We start from the raw sequence: 16,117 nt of genomic DNA on the forward strand, positions 1-16,117 counted from the left end.
TCACACTGTTTCGTCATGGCATTCATATGCTTGAACCTTTTCACATTATGCTTAGTTACAACAACAAGTTTCAGTGTAGGTTATTTGATTTTTCGCTTGAATTTAGAGCTGGTCCTTGAGGCATTCTAACATATTAATATACTTTAATCTAAACCATCACAGGTAACGCTGCCTGTATGTTTAGGACTGTCCTGTTTTTAGGTGAATCCCTCCCACATCCGTTTGACGACTCACCCTGTATCCCTGCAGTGAGCATGTCTGTCAGAGCTGGGGATGGGACCAGGAGAGCATGATGGAGCAGCAGGTCAAAGGAGTTATCGCTGGAGCTTACAGTGTTGGGCGTCCTGCAGTTGAGCTTGAGCTAAAGTGACAGTTAGCTCAAGCTAAGAAAGAAGATAGAGGGGGGTGAATGGTGAGAGAACAAGACTAGGACAAAATGTAAAATAAGTCATAGAGGCAAACAAAACTAGGAGGAAATGTGAGTATGTTTCAGAAATGACAAAATGTACAAATATAAAGAGGAAAGAAAGAAAGAAATATAAGCACTGTAATCAGATGTAGCAGTCTTCATTTGAAATGCTAATATGCAATTAAAAGGTTTTATCAGAGGGCATTGCAGGTTCATTGTCAAAAGAAATTAGTGTCAACAATCCACAGTATAATTACACTATTCATACACTTTCCTGTAAATTACAACCACAAACATCAGCATATTTTGTTTTAATTGTATGTCACATAGTACAAAGTAGTGGTTAATACTAATGTGGAGAGAAAATAATAGAATTGTTTTAATGAAAAAATCAAAAACTTCATTATTTTTGATTATTTAGAGCTGCATTTACAACTCCAAGTCTTTTAGGATATGCCTCTACCAAATTCTCTCACTACAGTTGTCCTTTATTCCCCAAAATAGCTCAAGCTCAGTCAGATTTGACTGGGAGCATCTGTATTCTTTTCCTTTTTAGGTCTGGACTTTAGTCTGATTTATGGTCCTAAAACAAAAACCTTTCCTTCATGCATCAGGTTCTATATGCTCAGGGTAGTTATTCTAATATAAAGTTTACCAAGACCCCAGTTGTAAGCAATTTGTCAGCCTCTGACAGACTTTCTTTCAAAGACCCCAGCTTCCATTTTCCAGTGGATGAAAATGCTTAGTTTTGATCCCATCTGACCAAAAAAAAAGAAAAAAAAAAGCTTTGAACAGCTTTCCCACAGCATTATGCTTCCTGCCACTACTTGGACCACTGTATAGAGAGTATGCTCAGGACCGATTTAGTTTTTCAGACGATGGATTGAACAGAGCTCTGGTAGATGTAAAATGACAAACAGCACCATCTTGTGACAAATTGCACAAATTACAATTCGTAAACGATATTTTTCAGGTAATGATCTCGTGTTTAACGTTTTAACAGGCTTAATAATTCAGACATGTGACCTTATTAACATAAGAACAGATACGTTTCTTCCCAATAATGTTCACAAAAATATGAAGTGCGACGGGAGAAAGAACAACCGCGGAACTCGCCAAAAATGTGTAAGTTTATTAAAATGCATGCGTTCATTCTGTATAAAGGATACAAACATAAATGTTTCGCTAATCTTACCCCTTATGTATGTGTCTTGAACAGCATCTCATGTATGCAGGCTAACCTTTTTAGACGAAGCAGCTTGTCTACAGACGGGGAGGTCCCTGTACAATTTATGAAACCCTCCCCTAGAAACATCATCAATCTACAAACTTCTTTCTGGTCTGCATTGGGTCTCTCGTCTCTCAGCCGCTTAGTTTTTACACATAAAAGCCGCAGGGGATCACAGTGTGGTGAGTTTTCCTCACTATATTTCTCAAGCTATTTCCCATCAAGTGCAGATGTTTCATAATGATGTTTTGGAGTTCTGATTTGGATGACTTTTTCCTGGATTTTCTTCTGTCTTTCACTCTTTTTTTAAACTTTGGAACATAACTTGATTTTTCTTTTCAGACATTGTTTTCACTTTCTGCTCTCTACTTAGCATGTTCCTGATTTGACAACATGGGGCTGATCCTGTCAGGATATCTGCCATTAAAAGAGAACTCTAGTGCACCTCTCTCCAGTGTCACTCTTGCTCTGTGTCTTTTTACCCTCATACTGATGATGGCCATCAGGGTAAAACAGAGCCACAGATTTTTCTTCTCCTACCACCATGACTCCCACTTTGACAACACAAAGTTCCCTAGTGCTCCAGGCCCCAAACCTTGGCCCCTTGTGGGCAGTTTGCTCCAGGTGGGGGACCAGATGCATCTCTCATTAACTCGCCTGGGTCTGCAGTACGGTGATGTTTTTAAGGTACGGTGAGTTTGTGTCTGGATTCTAATTTATTACGACATTATTTACACTCATCATATCCATGAATTCTAAAAATAATTTGAGCCTTTTGTGATATATTTCGATAATTCTTATTCCAGGTTGAACCGACAATACAACGTCAAAGAATCGGGTGTGCATGTTGGATTTGTTAGTTCTGTTGTAATTCAGAGTAGCTTTGTTTTAATACTGATTGGGTTCCTTCACAACCCTGCGAGTAAATACATGTAAATTAGCACCAGGGTTAAAGAATTTGAAGGTACCATGCATCTGTACCTCTGACAGCAAAGCAGATTCATCAGCATCATGTCCCCACCACCATGCCTAACAGCTGGTAAAGTTTGCACAGGTTTGAAAGCCTCGCCTTGATTCCTGCGAACAAACTTATTGTCACAATGGATAGACAGTTAAATTTTGGCTTGTTTGATCTTGAAACTTCCAAAGCATGAGTTTGTATTTCACTTTTTGAAGGTATTGATTGTGGAGTAGACGGTTCTTTAGCGGCTTGAAATCTGTTGATTTGAACAGTGACACTGACGTTGTTTATGATGGGCTTCAAACCTGGTGGTTCATTGATTGTTCTTGAACATTCTAACAAATTTCCTTCCATCTGAGGGCTAAACTTTGATCAGATGGCTTGAACTCTCAAATCAAGCATTTAGAATGACTGAGAAACTATTGTAAAATTTAAGGACTTTCATCATAATCCAGATCGTTGACATTTTTTCTTTTTAAATTAACTGACATTATTTGTTCTACATTCATTCCATAAAATTCACCTTTAAAAGTCCCAAATGAATTCAGTATTCATGCACATGATGCATGTATATGAACTTCTGACTGGCGTTGTGTGTGTTTTTCAGTGTAAGTAACTTACGTACAATTTTCATGTATCTGTACTTTACTGAAGTAGATTTTATCTTGGCTACTTTCGACTTTTACTCCACTACATTTTACAGTAAGTATCTGTACTTTCTACTTCACTACATTTCTACAAAACCGTCGCGTTACTCGTTACATCCAAGTCGCATTGCTCTTTTTTTCCCCATTAAAATGTGAAGTTCAGGGACTTAACGTGGGGGGCTGTAAAATCCAAGCAATAACGTGACTTACTAATTACGTGTGTCTCTCGTTACCCATCGCCTCCCGGTTTCACTCGCAAGCGGAGCTCCAAGACATGCGCAGTGGTTTCCTCTGAGCGGGAGAAGATGTCTGTCTAATCGTCAGTAATAGAATACCGCTACATGAATCATAAGATTTGGCGACATGTAAATTCAGCAGCGCTTCGCTTTCACAGACGGTGGCGACTATGTCCAACTTTTATCAAACTTTTAGCAAAGCTAGCTGTACAGAGACAAATATGTTGCATGAAAAAAGTTGTCACTCATCATTGTGCTGAATTGTTGACTGACATGTCGCATATGTGGGACAACGCTGTGACGAAAAGTCTGCAATATATATTCCTGAACGATCCGACTCTTCTGAACGGCTCTTACATTGCAGTAGTTATTATTATTTTATTTAATATATATAGAAATGTATTTAATTGGCGAATAAATAAAACAAGAATCTAAGAGCAGGCAGAGCATGCTCATTGCTCTTTAATTGTTTTTGTCACCTGTCATGGTGGCAGATGTTTCAGCTGGAGAGGGTGAGAAGAATCACAATGCGCTCCTTCGGCTTGGTTACCTCTTGCTTGTTGCGCCTTGGACAGTGTTCATAGTTGAGTGTTGTTTACCATTAGGGCATTGTCTTAATTGCTATGTGTAATGGTGCAGATGGTTGTGGTTTCTGACATGGGCAAACCAGGTCAGAAACGCCCAGGGCGTTACCTTTTTAGGGATGGCATGAGACCACCAGGGTTTGTAGCACAGAGATGGAAGCAAAGCGGAATGAAGAAGAGTTTGAATTGATGATATTGGTTGAACTTATTTCAGCTCTAAGTATTTAATATCTATGTGTTTTTATGGGAATGTGGATCTTTAAGATCAATTTGAAAAGTAATTTTGATCATATTTCACATTTTATTGTGTCATGTAGCGCGGAGCGCTGGTCTTGGGGTCTTGGGTTAGGTGGTCTTGACTACGTCCTTGGTTGCATGTAAATCTAGATTTAAATTGTGTCACAGAGAGTAAACACAATAAAAAAATGCTTTATTTATGGCATTTTTCATTAAAATGGCACATTTCTGACGTGTTAAAATTAAATATGATAGGTACACGTAATGACATTGTATTAGCGATTAGGTATTACATTCAGCAGGTACTTTTACTTTTAATACTTAAGAATTTTTAAAAAGCCAGCACTTTCTTATTTTTTCTGAAGTACAAATGTTAATGTGGTACTTTCACTTTTACTAGAGTACATTTTTGTCTGTTTATTTGTACTTTTAGTGAAGTACATTGTTTGAGTACTTTCTCCACCACTGGTGTCTTTGTCTCAGATGCGTTTCGGCTCTTTGACAGTGGTCATCCTTAGTGGGTACTCCACCATCAGGCAAGCACTGGTCCGTCAGGGAGAAGATTTTGCTGGACGACCTGAACTTTTCACTTTCTCCGCCGTGGCTGATGGGACCAGCATGACCTTCAGTGAAAAGTATGGACCTGCGTGGCTGCTCCATAAGAAGCTGTGCAAAAATGCCCTAAGGTCCTTCTCCCAAGCCGAGCCGAGGGGATCAGGGGCCACTTGCCTCCTGGAGGAGCAGATGTGCACTGAGGCTGCTGAGATGGTGACGGTGATTCGGGAAGAAGCTGCAAAGAACCACAAGACGATGGGTATAGATCCCACAATATCCTTAGTGACCTCAGTGGCAAATGTGGTGTGTGCCCTGTGTTTTGGGAGAAGGTACGACCACAATGACAAGGAGTTTCTCACCATTGTGAACATCAACAACGAGGTACTGAAACTTTTTGCAGCAGGGAATTTGGCTGACTTCTTCCCAGTGTTTCGTTACTTTCCCAGTCCGTCTTTGAGAAAAATGGTCCAGTGCATTCACAGGATGAACGGATTTATGAAGCGAAGAATCGAGGAACACATCAACACCTTTGATAAGGTAAAGAAGCCTGCTAACTACATTAAAACAAGAAATTTATTGTAAAAGAATGAAAAGGGGAAAAGAGTTCACATCTGCTAAAATATTCACAAATTCTGATTAGATTGGTGTCTTGAGGTTTATACTTTACAGTGTGATTACTCCCATCTTTACTTCATCTTGTTTACAAGCAATATGTACTGTATGCAGTCCTGCGCACGTTTAGGCATTCCATGTGTGTATGTCTTGTTTCCTTTAGATTATGCCACTTATTTGCATCCCAATCTTTTAATCTGCCATTGCACACACCGGCCACTGTAGCCAAAAAATAACAAACAAGTCCCCTGGGATGAACTATTGTTCTTGTGCAGAGTGCCTAAAATGTTCGCACACACTCTAATTAGGAATTACCAACCTAGTGGAAGACACGCGTCCCACTATGACTGATTACCATTTTGTCCCTAATTAATTCGTTCAAAATTCAGTCCTAATTTTCTACATAATCACAAGATTGATTCCCCCCACCCCTTGTTATAATAATGACGACAATCTCAGGAGGTCATGCCATGAAAGTTTCTGTCATGTTTTGTACGTGTGGTTGCAGAACTGCATCCGGGACATCACAGATGCTCTGATCTCACTTTGTGAAGAAAGGGAAGAGAACAGGGACACATCTCTACTTACTAACTCTCAGATCATCCACACCGTCATAGACATCTTCGGTGCAGGTTAGATGAATCAGCATAGCGACGCCAATGGCATTACTGCATAAAAAGACGCCCTCGTTTTTATGCAGCTGTGCATTTTGTGCTCTCCAAAAGGTTTTGACACCATCATTGCTGGATTACAGTGGAGCCTCTTGTACCTTATCAAGTTTCCAGACATCCAGGACAAAGTACAGCAGGAGATAGGTATTGTTTTATGTCTTGATAGGACAAATATCGAGATCTAAATGACTGAGGTGTGTTTGTGATGAAAACTGAAACCCTAACTGCCTTGGTCAGTGTGACCGCAGCCTATGAAAACAGAAAGAATGTACGGTATGCTAATAGCGTGAGCCTGTCTGTTCTCATGAATGAGTCAGGGTTTTACTGTCCAAAAATAGCAGGTTGCTCATTAATGAATCCAAGTAGAACATCACTAATGAGCCTGAGTTTGTGTCTGTTGGTTTATTACAGAGACAAAAATCAAACTGCAATAGTTCCTAATAATAGTGATCTGGAGCATTTTGATTAATATAAAATTTAGCCCCAAAGGAACATCAAACATTTACCATGCAGATGAAAATACAACATTCAGGGCAAAAAAAAGTTTTATAATGTTCATGAAAGTAGCATGATATTTGTGAACTTTGAAGAAAATCAAAGCAAAACAGGTGTAATAAAAAGTCAACTGGTCTTTGAGAAACTCAAAAGCTCAGACCAAGGTTTGCTGACGCCGGAGTTACTTTTGATGTAGACTGACTGAACCAGTGCCGAATGTCCTGAGGCACGTCACATTTTCACAGTGAGAGGAAGGGAGGGGGGATGCTAGGAGGTGACAGGATGAATCAGAACAGTACAAGGGTTGGAGAGTTCAAGAGAGACACAAAGGCAGTTACACGCAAGGCTCTGAACGATCATAATTTACCATTGTTCCTTAACGCAACTAAAATATTGGAGGCAATGGGCTGAAAGGCTGCTCTTTGTAAGGATGGACTGCAGCTGAACTAGACACCTTATTCACAAAAACAGGATTATTTAGAATGAAAACAAGATATGAAGTGAAAACAAGTAAGTCCTTAGTCCTATAGTCTTCAGTCAACTGCAAAGTTGTCATGCCCATTAAACTTTAATAGACTTGTTGGAATTTCATGTGATGGGCCAACACAATGTTTGAAGTGGGGCTAGGTTATAAACAATATCCAAATCTTTGAACATTTTAGAGAGTACTTTTCAATCTGTCATCTGAGAATGGACACAATATGGCACCAGGACATCTCAGGTGTGATTATCTGTCGATGTAAAATCTCAGTATCTTGCACTGTGCACATCTTGCAGTAATGTAAACGTGGAGAAAAGAACACAGAAAAATTAATAATTGAGAGAAAGCTGTAGAAGTCCAGTTCGCCACAGGCAGAGATGAAAACTAAGACTGCACATCACCCAACAAGTCATCTCTACAGACACTTAGTGTTAGCAGCACCATGCTGTGGGGATGCTTTGCTAAACCACAAACAGGGAATCTGATCAGTGTGTGTAATACTGGGTAATCCTTAAAGAAAACCTGTTAGCCTGCAAAAGACTTCAGACTGAGGCAGAGAAGGAAAAATCCCCAAACATACGGTTAAAGAAACTAAAACTTTTTGATGAAAGTATATTTATGCGTTAGAATAACCCAATTAAATTGTATATTTAAGTCTAATTCAGTTTTTATGATGATATTTGAACAATGGTGCTCATAGCTTTGATTCAATGTACTTCAGCTATTTAACTAAGACATGTGACAATCATATCATAGTTTTCAGATGCTCAGTGATGGTAGACATACCCCCCAGTAGTCTAGCAGCTGTAATGATAACAAAAGCTAGCTATGGAAAGTAATTCCTCAGGTACATTAAGTGAATCTCATCAGTTTCATTTTTATTTGAACATTTTAGAATTTCTACAACTTTACTATCAGTTGGTCTGTTGCTTAAAATCCCAATACATAAACTAAATGATGTGTTTGTAATGTGGCCAAAAGGATCAAGGAATACTAAGACTTTAGGAAGACATTACATGTTTTCAAAAATAGTTACAATTCTATTAAATAAAAAAATAGAACAGAAAACAAAGATGGTACAATAAGATCTTAGTTTACTGTAAATATTTAGTTAAATCTGTTGTTTCTTCTTTTAAGATGAGCACATTGGCTCAGCCAGACTTCCCGGGTTTTCAGACAAGCCCAACATGCCCTTCACTGAAGCATTCATATTCGAGGTGTTTCGTCACTCTTCCTATGTTCCTTTCACCATCCCTCACTGGTAAGACTTGAGCTTTGGCTGCAGTTTATTTTGGTTTAGCATAAATATTATCGGAACCTTTCATATGTTCCTTTATTTCCAGCACCACCAGAGACACCATCCTGAATGGATATTTCATCCCAAAGGACACGTGTGTCTTCATTAACCAGTATCAAGTCAATCATGATGTGTGAGTTGTCACAAACATTGACACTGATTGATGGTTTAAACATGGTTTATACCAGATCAGGTATGTATTGCCTTTTCGGATATTTCTCATTAAGCTTTGCATCGAGGGACAAACTCAGACTCCAATCAGACTGGAGGAACAGTGTTTGTGAACAATGGTTTTCAAGCCTTGGTATAGACTCAGTGTGACGGACCGAGCAGTTAAAGAACAGCCAGGCACCGGTTCAAAGTCAAAAATAGTTATTTTTTATTTAACCCAAAACAAAACTTGGGTAAATAATAGAAAAAATGACAAAATTTGGGCCCATAAAAGAGGTCAAAGTAACAGACATCCACTCAGACTAACTCAAAAAACAGACCTAACAAACAGAGACAAAAGGGGACTTAAATACTGGCTGATCAGGCCACATACAAAACACAAAGGGGAAAATACACAGAAACCTAACTGAAACTAACATAGCAAATCCCATTCCCCCCCTCTGGATGATGAGTAATGGTGTGAACCAATTTGCAGTCTCAGCTGGCTTGCTCCACCCCTTCTCCACCTCTCTGCTCTCCTAAGGATTGGGCAGCCAGCACTTAAACTCAGAAACAAAACAAAGATTAAATCAAGCAAAACACAACAATATAAACTAGAATGTGCGCACTTATTCTAGAATACAATGTGATGTGTTGCTTTCTAAACAAAACCAGTTATTCTGTAAATTAAATCCTAAACTTAAAGAAATCCAAATATAAGTGAAATGAACTTATTGCGTGTGGTGAGAGTGAATATTACCACATTTGTGTGGCTGTAACTGCAGCCATCACACACTCCCCCTCTTCAGATCTCTCACTGGGACAGCGAGAGAGACAGTCTGCGATGCAGTTGTCCTTGCCGGGGATATGGTGGATGGTGAATCGAAATGGCTGGATGGCAAGGTACCATCGCGTAATCCTTCCATTGGTATCTCTCATCTTCTCTATCCATTGGAGAGCTTTATGGTCAGTCTCTAAGGTGAACTCTCTGCCAAGAAGGTAGTATTTGAATGAGTCCAGGGCCCATTTAATGGCTAGTGCCTCTTTCTCAATGGTTGAATATCGTATTTCCCTTGGAAACAGCTTGCGGCTAATAAAAGCCACTGGATGGCGCTCTCCAGGGGGTCCCTGCAACAGAACAGCTCCCAAACCTCTCTCAGAGGCATCAGTCTGTAGAATAAAAGGTCTCTCAAATTCAGGGCTGTGCAGGACTGGGCTCTTACTGAGAGATTGCCGCAGATCCTGAAAAGCGGTTTTGGCCTCTTCTGTCCAGAGGATCTTATTGGGGCTTCGTGAACCAGTGAGATCCGTTAATAACGCGGCCCTGGCTGAGAAATGAGGGATAAACCGATGATAGAACCCTGCCATACCCAGAAAAGATCTTAACTGTTTTCTGGTCTCAGGCAGAGGGCAGGACTCTATAGCTGTAATTTTATTTATTTGAGGCTTTATCACTCCATTTCCTATAACAAACCCCAGGTACTCAGTTTCAGACTTGGCAATTGTACACTTGGCTGGATTAATAGTCAACCCTGCAGATTGAAGTCGCTCCAACACCTTCTCCAAATTTTTCAGGTGATCTTCCCAGGTAGCACTGAAAATGACTATGTCATCAAGGTAGGCTGCAGCAAAATCAGACATGTCAGATAGTACCTGATCCATCAATCTCTGGAATGTTGCCGGGGCACCATGTAGTCCAAATGGCATGACTTTAAACTGGAACAGGCCCCATGGGGTCCGGAAAGCAGTAAGTTCTTTTGACTGCTCCGTCAGGGGTACCTGCCAATAACCTTTGCAGAGATCTATGGTTGTTAAATATCTGGCCTTCCCAATCCGCTCAACCATGTCATCGATGCGGGGGGCTGGATATGAATCAAATTGTGTTATTCCATTCAAATACCTGAAATCAATGCAGAACCGTAGGCTGCCGTCCTTCTTCGGCACCAAGACCACTGGGTGGCACCATTCACTTCTTGATGGTTCAATGATTCCGAGTGACAGCATCAGATCAACTTCCTCTTTCAGTGAAGCCAACAGACGCTCAGGTATTCTGTAACTCAGTCTTCTCACAGAAGCTCCATCTTTTAATACAATGTCATGTTGGACAAGGTCCGTTTTACCAGGATTTCCCTGAAACATGTTTGGGGTGCACAGATTTCTCACCTGAGCCTGCTTTTCTTCCGAGAGGTGGTCCAGATCCAGCGATTGAGGTGAGGGCTTTGGCAGGTACTGGTTATCCTCCTCCTCTTCCTCTGTCACATCCTGAATAAGAAAAACATCTGCCTTTGGCTTCTCTACCCATTCTTTAAGCAGGTTGACATGGAGCACCCTGGTGGAACGGGGCTGATCTGGAATGGCAATCTTGTAGGTTGTTGGCCCCAGCTTGCTCTGGATTTCATACGGACCTTGCCATTTTGCCAACAGTTTACTGTCAGCACTAGGAAGGAGCACTAGCACTTTCTGGCCAGGGCTGAAAGACCTCTGGCGAGCTGACTGGTCATACCAGTTTTTCTGATGTTTCTGTGCTTCTTCCTTATGAGCTTGGGCCAACGCCATCATCTTTTCCAGTCGTTCCCGCATCTGGACAACATAAGAGACAACATCTACAGCTTGAGATCTTTCTTTGTCACCCTCCCATGTCTCTCTTAACAGAGATAAGGGACCCCGGACTTCATAGCCATACAGCAATTCAAAAGGTGAAAAACCAGTAGAGGCCTGTGGCACTTCTCTATATGCAAAGAGAAGATAAGGTAGCCACTGGTCCCAGTCTGTGCCGGTTTCATTGACAAACTTGCGCAACATTTGCTTCAAGGTCTGATTGAAGCGCTCTGTCAGGCCATCTGTCTGAGGGTGATATGGAGTAGTCTTTAGGCTCTTAATTCCTAGGAGTTGGTACACCTGCTTCAACAAAGTGGACAGAAAATTAGTTCCACAGTCGGTGAGAATTTCAGTTGGAAACCCAACTCGTGAGAAGAGCTGTATGAGACAGAAGGCAACTGCTTTAGCTTTTATTGATTTCAAAGGAAAAACCTCTGGATATTTTGTAGCATAATCCAGGATCACCAGCATGTAACGATTACCTGATTTACTTCTTTCTAGGGGGCCAACAATGTCCATTCCCAGCCGCTCAAACGGGGTGTTGATGATTGGCAAAGACTGAAGAGGAGCTCTGGGGGGAATTTTTAGGGAAGACTTTTGGCACTGAGGGCAGCTTTTGCAGAACAGAGTCACATCAGATCGTATTCCAGGCCAATCAAAATATTTTCTGATGCGGGCCAGTGTCTTGTGCTTTCCAAGATGGCCAGCCCATGGAATGGAATGTCCTAAAGACAGCACCACCTTCTGGACTGGTTCAGGAACCACTAACTGCAATGCTGACCCCTGCTGACGATATAAGATGCCATCTTTCAGCAAAAATTCACCCAGGCCGTTCAAACCTCGTTCAGGATTTTTATTTCCCTCTGCTTTCTGAAATAAAGATGTTAGGGCTGGATCGCTGTGCTGCAATTCTCTAATGTTAGCAGGGATTTTAAGCCCCATTGGTAACTCAGGCTCAGAGCTAGAAGGTGACTTAACAGCGTGTTGAAATTTCTCTTGCCGTCGCTGTCTGCGGGACTTGCGAGACTTCCCGGGTGTGGTCTCCAGGTCCGCGTCATAAAAAGGCAAGGCACAGAGTGGTTGTATAAACTCCTCTCTCTTTTTAGCCTGAGATCTGGTTAATGCAATGTTACACATTTTGCTGGAGTTCAATAAATCACCCAACACAGGCAGGTCTTGACCCAGCACTGCTGGAAATGGCAAATTCTCAGCCACACCAATATTTAGAAGATAAAGTTGGTCTTGTACTTTAATATACAAGTCTGCTGTTGGATACAACAACTCATCTCCATGAATGCAGCGGACAGGGATTGTTTCCACATTAACCTTATTTGCTGGAACAAAGTCTCTGTGCACCAGAGTTTGAGTACTTCCTGAGTCAATGAGTGCCTCTAATTGTTTACCCTCAACTTCAATTGAGGTCGTTCTTAAACTAGACTCCCCTTTGAAGTCCATACTTTGTCTGGGCACAAAACACATTTGTGTTATTTTTGTGGAGTTCTTCGGGCACATTGGTTTTGTGTGTCCTTCCATCCCACACAGATAACAAATCACTGTTTTGGCTGGGACTCTTGATAAAGCATTCAATGATTGGCCCATTAGAGGTTTACTCACCCCTGCCTTTTGGTAATGGGGAACAGGTCTTGCAACCTCCCTCAACTTCCATGCTTTTTGACTCCAGGGTTGTCCTTTTTTCCGTGCTGCCACAAACACGTCAGCCAGCTGGGCAGCCTCTGCAGCCGATTTTGGATTATGTTCTTTAATCCATATCTGCAACTCAGGAGACAACATTCTTAAATATTGTTCTAAAATGATGATCTCCCCAACCTCCTGCACAGTTTTTTGTCTTGGCATCATCCACTTTCCATACAAGTCCTTCAATCTTGCATACAATTCTTTTGGATTCTCCTCAGGTTTTACTTCCAATGATCGAAATCTCAATCTATATGTTTCAGGATTAATGTCGTACTTTCGAAGCACCGCTTCTTTAACTTTATAATAATCCAGAGAGTCATCCATGTCCATGTGAACATACGCAGCTCTTGCTTTGCCAGTGAGTAATGGAATCAGGTAAAAAACCCAATCTGCTTTTTTCCACCGGCAAACTAGAGCCATGCGTTCAAATGTTGTTAAAAAATGTTCAATGTCATCCTCATCCGTCAGTTTTTCAAGTCTGGGTTCATGAGAGTGAAACTGACCTGAGGGAGCATATATTTGCTCATTATTGCCGCAGGTATGGTCATCACCTTCACTTGATTCTGCATCGGATTGTTGTGACTCATCCAATCGAGGCTCAGGAGCAAGGGTGGTACGCGCTTGCACTTCCACCTGTAGCAGCTGAAATTGGTGTCGCAGTGCTCTGAAGCGCTGTTCCTGCCGATTAAACTCCTCCCTCCGTCTTGTTTCCTGGGCTTCCTGCTGGCCCATATGAGAACGAAGAATGGAAATTACTTCTGATATTGTTGGCTCCTTACCCTCAGTGCTATCCACCCCTCCAGAGGCTCCATTTTCCTCTCCAACTTGCTCCTCCATTCCGGCAGGCTGGTTTTGAGGATCTCCTTTTTGTCCTTTGGCACTCCTTCCTGCTCTTTGCATGGCTTGGTAAGAGGAGGAAGAGGACTACTCAAAAAAAATAATAACCGGTGCCTTTAACTGCAAGATCCCACTTCTGACACCACTGTGACGGACCGAGCAGTTAAAGAACAGCCAGGCACCGGTTCAAAGTCAAAAATAGTTATTTTTTATTTAACCCAAAACAAAACTTGGGTAAATAATAGAAAAAATGACAAAATTTGGGCCCATAAAAGAGGTCAAAGTAACAGACATCCACTCAGACTAACTCAAAAAACAGACCTAACAAACAGAGACAAAAGGGGACTTAAATACTGGCTGATCAGGCCACATACAAAACACAAAGGGGAAAATACACAGAAACCTAACTGAAACTAACATAGCAAATCCCATTCCCCCCCTCTGGATGATGAGTAATGGTGTGAACCAATTTGCAGTCTCAGCTGGCTTGCTCCACCCCTTCTCCACCTCTCTGCTCTCCTAAGGATTGGGCAGCCAGCACTTAAACTCAGAAACAAAACAAAGATTAAATCAAGCAAAACACAACAATATAAACTAGAATGTGCGCACTTATTCTAGAATACAATGTGATGTGTTGCTTTCTAAACAAAACCAGTTATTCTGTAAATTAAATCCTAAACTTAAAGAAATCCAAATATAAGTGAAATGAACTTATTGCGTGTGGTGAGAGTGAATATTACCACATTTGTGTGGCTGTAACTGCAGCCATCACACTCAGTTACCTTTATGTCTGGACTTTGACTAGATCATTCCTACTTTAAACCATTATTTTTTTTTTAGGTGATTTGGCTCATATTCCTCCTAGACGTATGCTGTTTGTGATGTTCTATTAAATAAAATTCCACTGAAAGACTGAACTTTGTGGTTGTGTGATACTGCAAAATGTAGAAAAGTTTGAATGTAATAAATAATTTTGTAAGCTGTAGAACTCTCGTTGTTTTTCATTTTGAACTAGGGATCTTTGGGGTGATCCAGAGAAATTTCGGCCACACCGCTTCCAGGGCCCGTCTGGGCAATTAAACAAGGAGCTGACGGAGAAGGTTCTCATCTTTGGCCTAGGGAAGAGGCGCTGTCTTGGGGATGGATTTGCACGTTTGGAGATGTTTGTGTTTCTCACCACGCTGCTCCACGGTTTGCGGATTGAAAATGTTCCTGGACAGGAGCTGGATCTCAGCACAGACTATGGTCTGACCATGAAACCACGTCCGTACAGGATTACAGTCTCCCCCAGATTTTAGACACTCTGGACATCACAAGTCCACAGAGACGGTGGATCTGTCGTTACCGTTCACAGGCTGGAGTTTCTTTTTAGTTTAAAAAACCTAAAAAGAAGCAGTTTCTCTATTAAACACACCATTTGTTTAGATGTTCAGGTCAAGCAAACTGCATTGGTATATGTTGAAAATGTTCCAGTACTTAAAGTCCATCAAAATAAAAAAGAATAGAAGCAGTCCCTCATTAAAAGCCTTTACATGAACTTATTATTTACAGTTAAACACTGGGGGAGAGGAGGGAACCATTTTACAGAGCGGTGATTAGTGCTTCAAGCTTGAAACTGTGTTCAGCCAAGGTGCATGGATCCCCCTTCTCTTTGTCCTGCCTCAGCTTTTAAACTGCTGTAATCCTCTTACCTACGTCATGTCTCTGGCTCCTCTTCCACTTGTTGTTGCTTTACGTCATACACATAAACTAGTTTATCTTCTCTTATAGTTACAATCTATTGTTTAAATATTACTGTCCTAAACCTTTTTCCAAGCTATTTCTCTCTCTCTTGACCTCCCACATTCTTAAACTACTAACAGTCTCAGTCGACTATAAAGATGGCAATGAAATGTGAAATTAGGCAAGTTAGTATCAATAAACTAGACTCACAGAAGCCCAGGAGTACATGTCTGAGTAAGAGCCGAGCAGGGCAGAATTATCCTTAAAAGGAAAGTGTTGTACTTCAAACTGTTGAAGTTTTTCTTTCTTTTTTTTCCCCTAAACTCCTCGTCGGAGAATGCATTTCAACGGCGCATACTTCTGTCAACCAATGAATGAGCTGTTTCACGTGGATTGATGATGTTGAGTTGTATCTGTAATCACTTCCTTGTTGACAGTCACAGAAATTTGTAGCTCAATAGTTTGATTTCCATTAGTTTATGTAACAATTATAAATATTTAGTGACTTGTAACACACTTGTGCATTTTATAACCATTGCATTCATCTGGGTTCGCTTGTTCTAACTGTGACTGTATGCATTTTACTTTTTAAGAGTTAGCAGAGCACTAATAAACACATCACTTGTGATAGGCAGGGTTGATAACTAAAATCATGTTTAAAAATATTTTTGAAATAAAGAAAATGCACTTTTCTCATAATCT

General features: G+C 40.9%; 1 protein-coding gene across 2 annotated transcripts; it reads left to right on the forward strand.

Moving 5' to 3' along the window:
- Positions 1 to 1,182: 1,182 nt before the first annotated feature.
- Positions 1,183 to 16,114, forward strand: cyp1d1 (cytochrome P450, family 1, subfamily D, polypeptide 1). Of its 2 annotated transcripts, XM_032577576.1 has the most exons (8): positions 1,183 to 1,819; positions 2,011 to 2,324; positions 4,786 to 5,394; positions 5,978 to 6,101; positions 6,195 to 6,284; positions 8,254 to 8,377; positions 8,460 to 8,546; positions 14,709 to 16,114. In XM_032577576.1, the coding sequence occupies exons 2-8, from the start codon at positions 2,031 to 2,033 to the stop codon at positions 14,989 to 14,991; spliced, it is 1,611 nt and encodes a 536-aa protein (XP_032433467.1). In that variant the 5' UTR covers positions 1,183 to 1,819; positions 2,011 to 2,030; the 3' UTR covers positions 14,992 to 16,114. The 2 variants fall into 2 exon arrangements, with proteins under 2 accessions (XP_032433467.1, XP_032433468.1); XM_032577577.1 differs by lacking the exon at positions 1,183 to 1,819 and having other exon boundaries at positions 1,828 to 2,324.
- The last annotated feature ends 3 nt before the right edge of the window (positions 16,115 to 16,117 follow it).

The sequence above is a fragment of the Xiphophorus hellerii genome, chromosome 12 (genome assembly GCF_003331165.1).
Source record: "Xiphophorus hellerii strain 12219 chromosome 12, Xiphophorus_hellerii-4.1, whole genome shotgun sequence".
In the NCBI taxonomy this organism is placed as follows: Eukaryota; Metazoa; Chordata; class Actinopteri; order Cyprinodontiformes; family Poeciliidae; genus Xiphophorus; species Xiphophorus hellerii.

Excerpts from the sequence above, each read along its gene's own strand:
- cyp1d1 (XM_032577576.1), top strand. The coding sequence starts at position 2,031 with ATGGGGCTGATCCTGTCAGGATATCTGCCATTAAAAGAGAACTCTAGT. Across the intron at positions 2,325-4,785 it reads AGTACGGTGATGTTTTTAAG|ATGCGTTTCGGCTCTTTGAC; the intron begins GTACGGTGAGTT and ends TCTTTGTCTCAG. Across the intron at positions 8,378-8,459 it reads CCTTTCACCATCCCTCACTG|CACCACCAGAGACACCATCC; the intron begins GTAAGACTTGAG and ends CTTTATTTCCAG.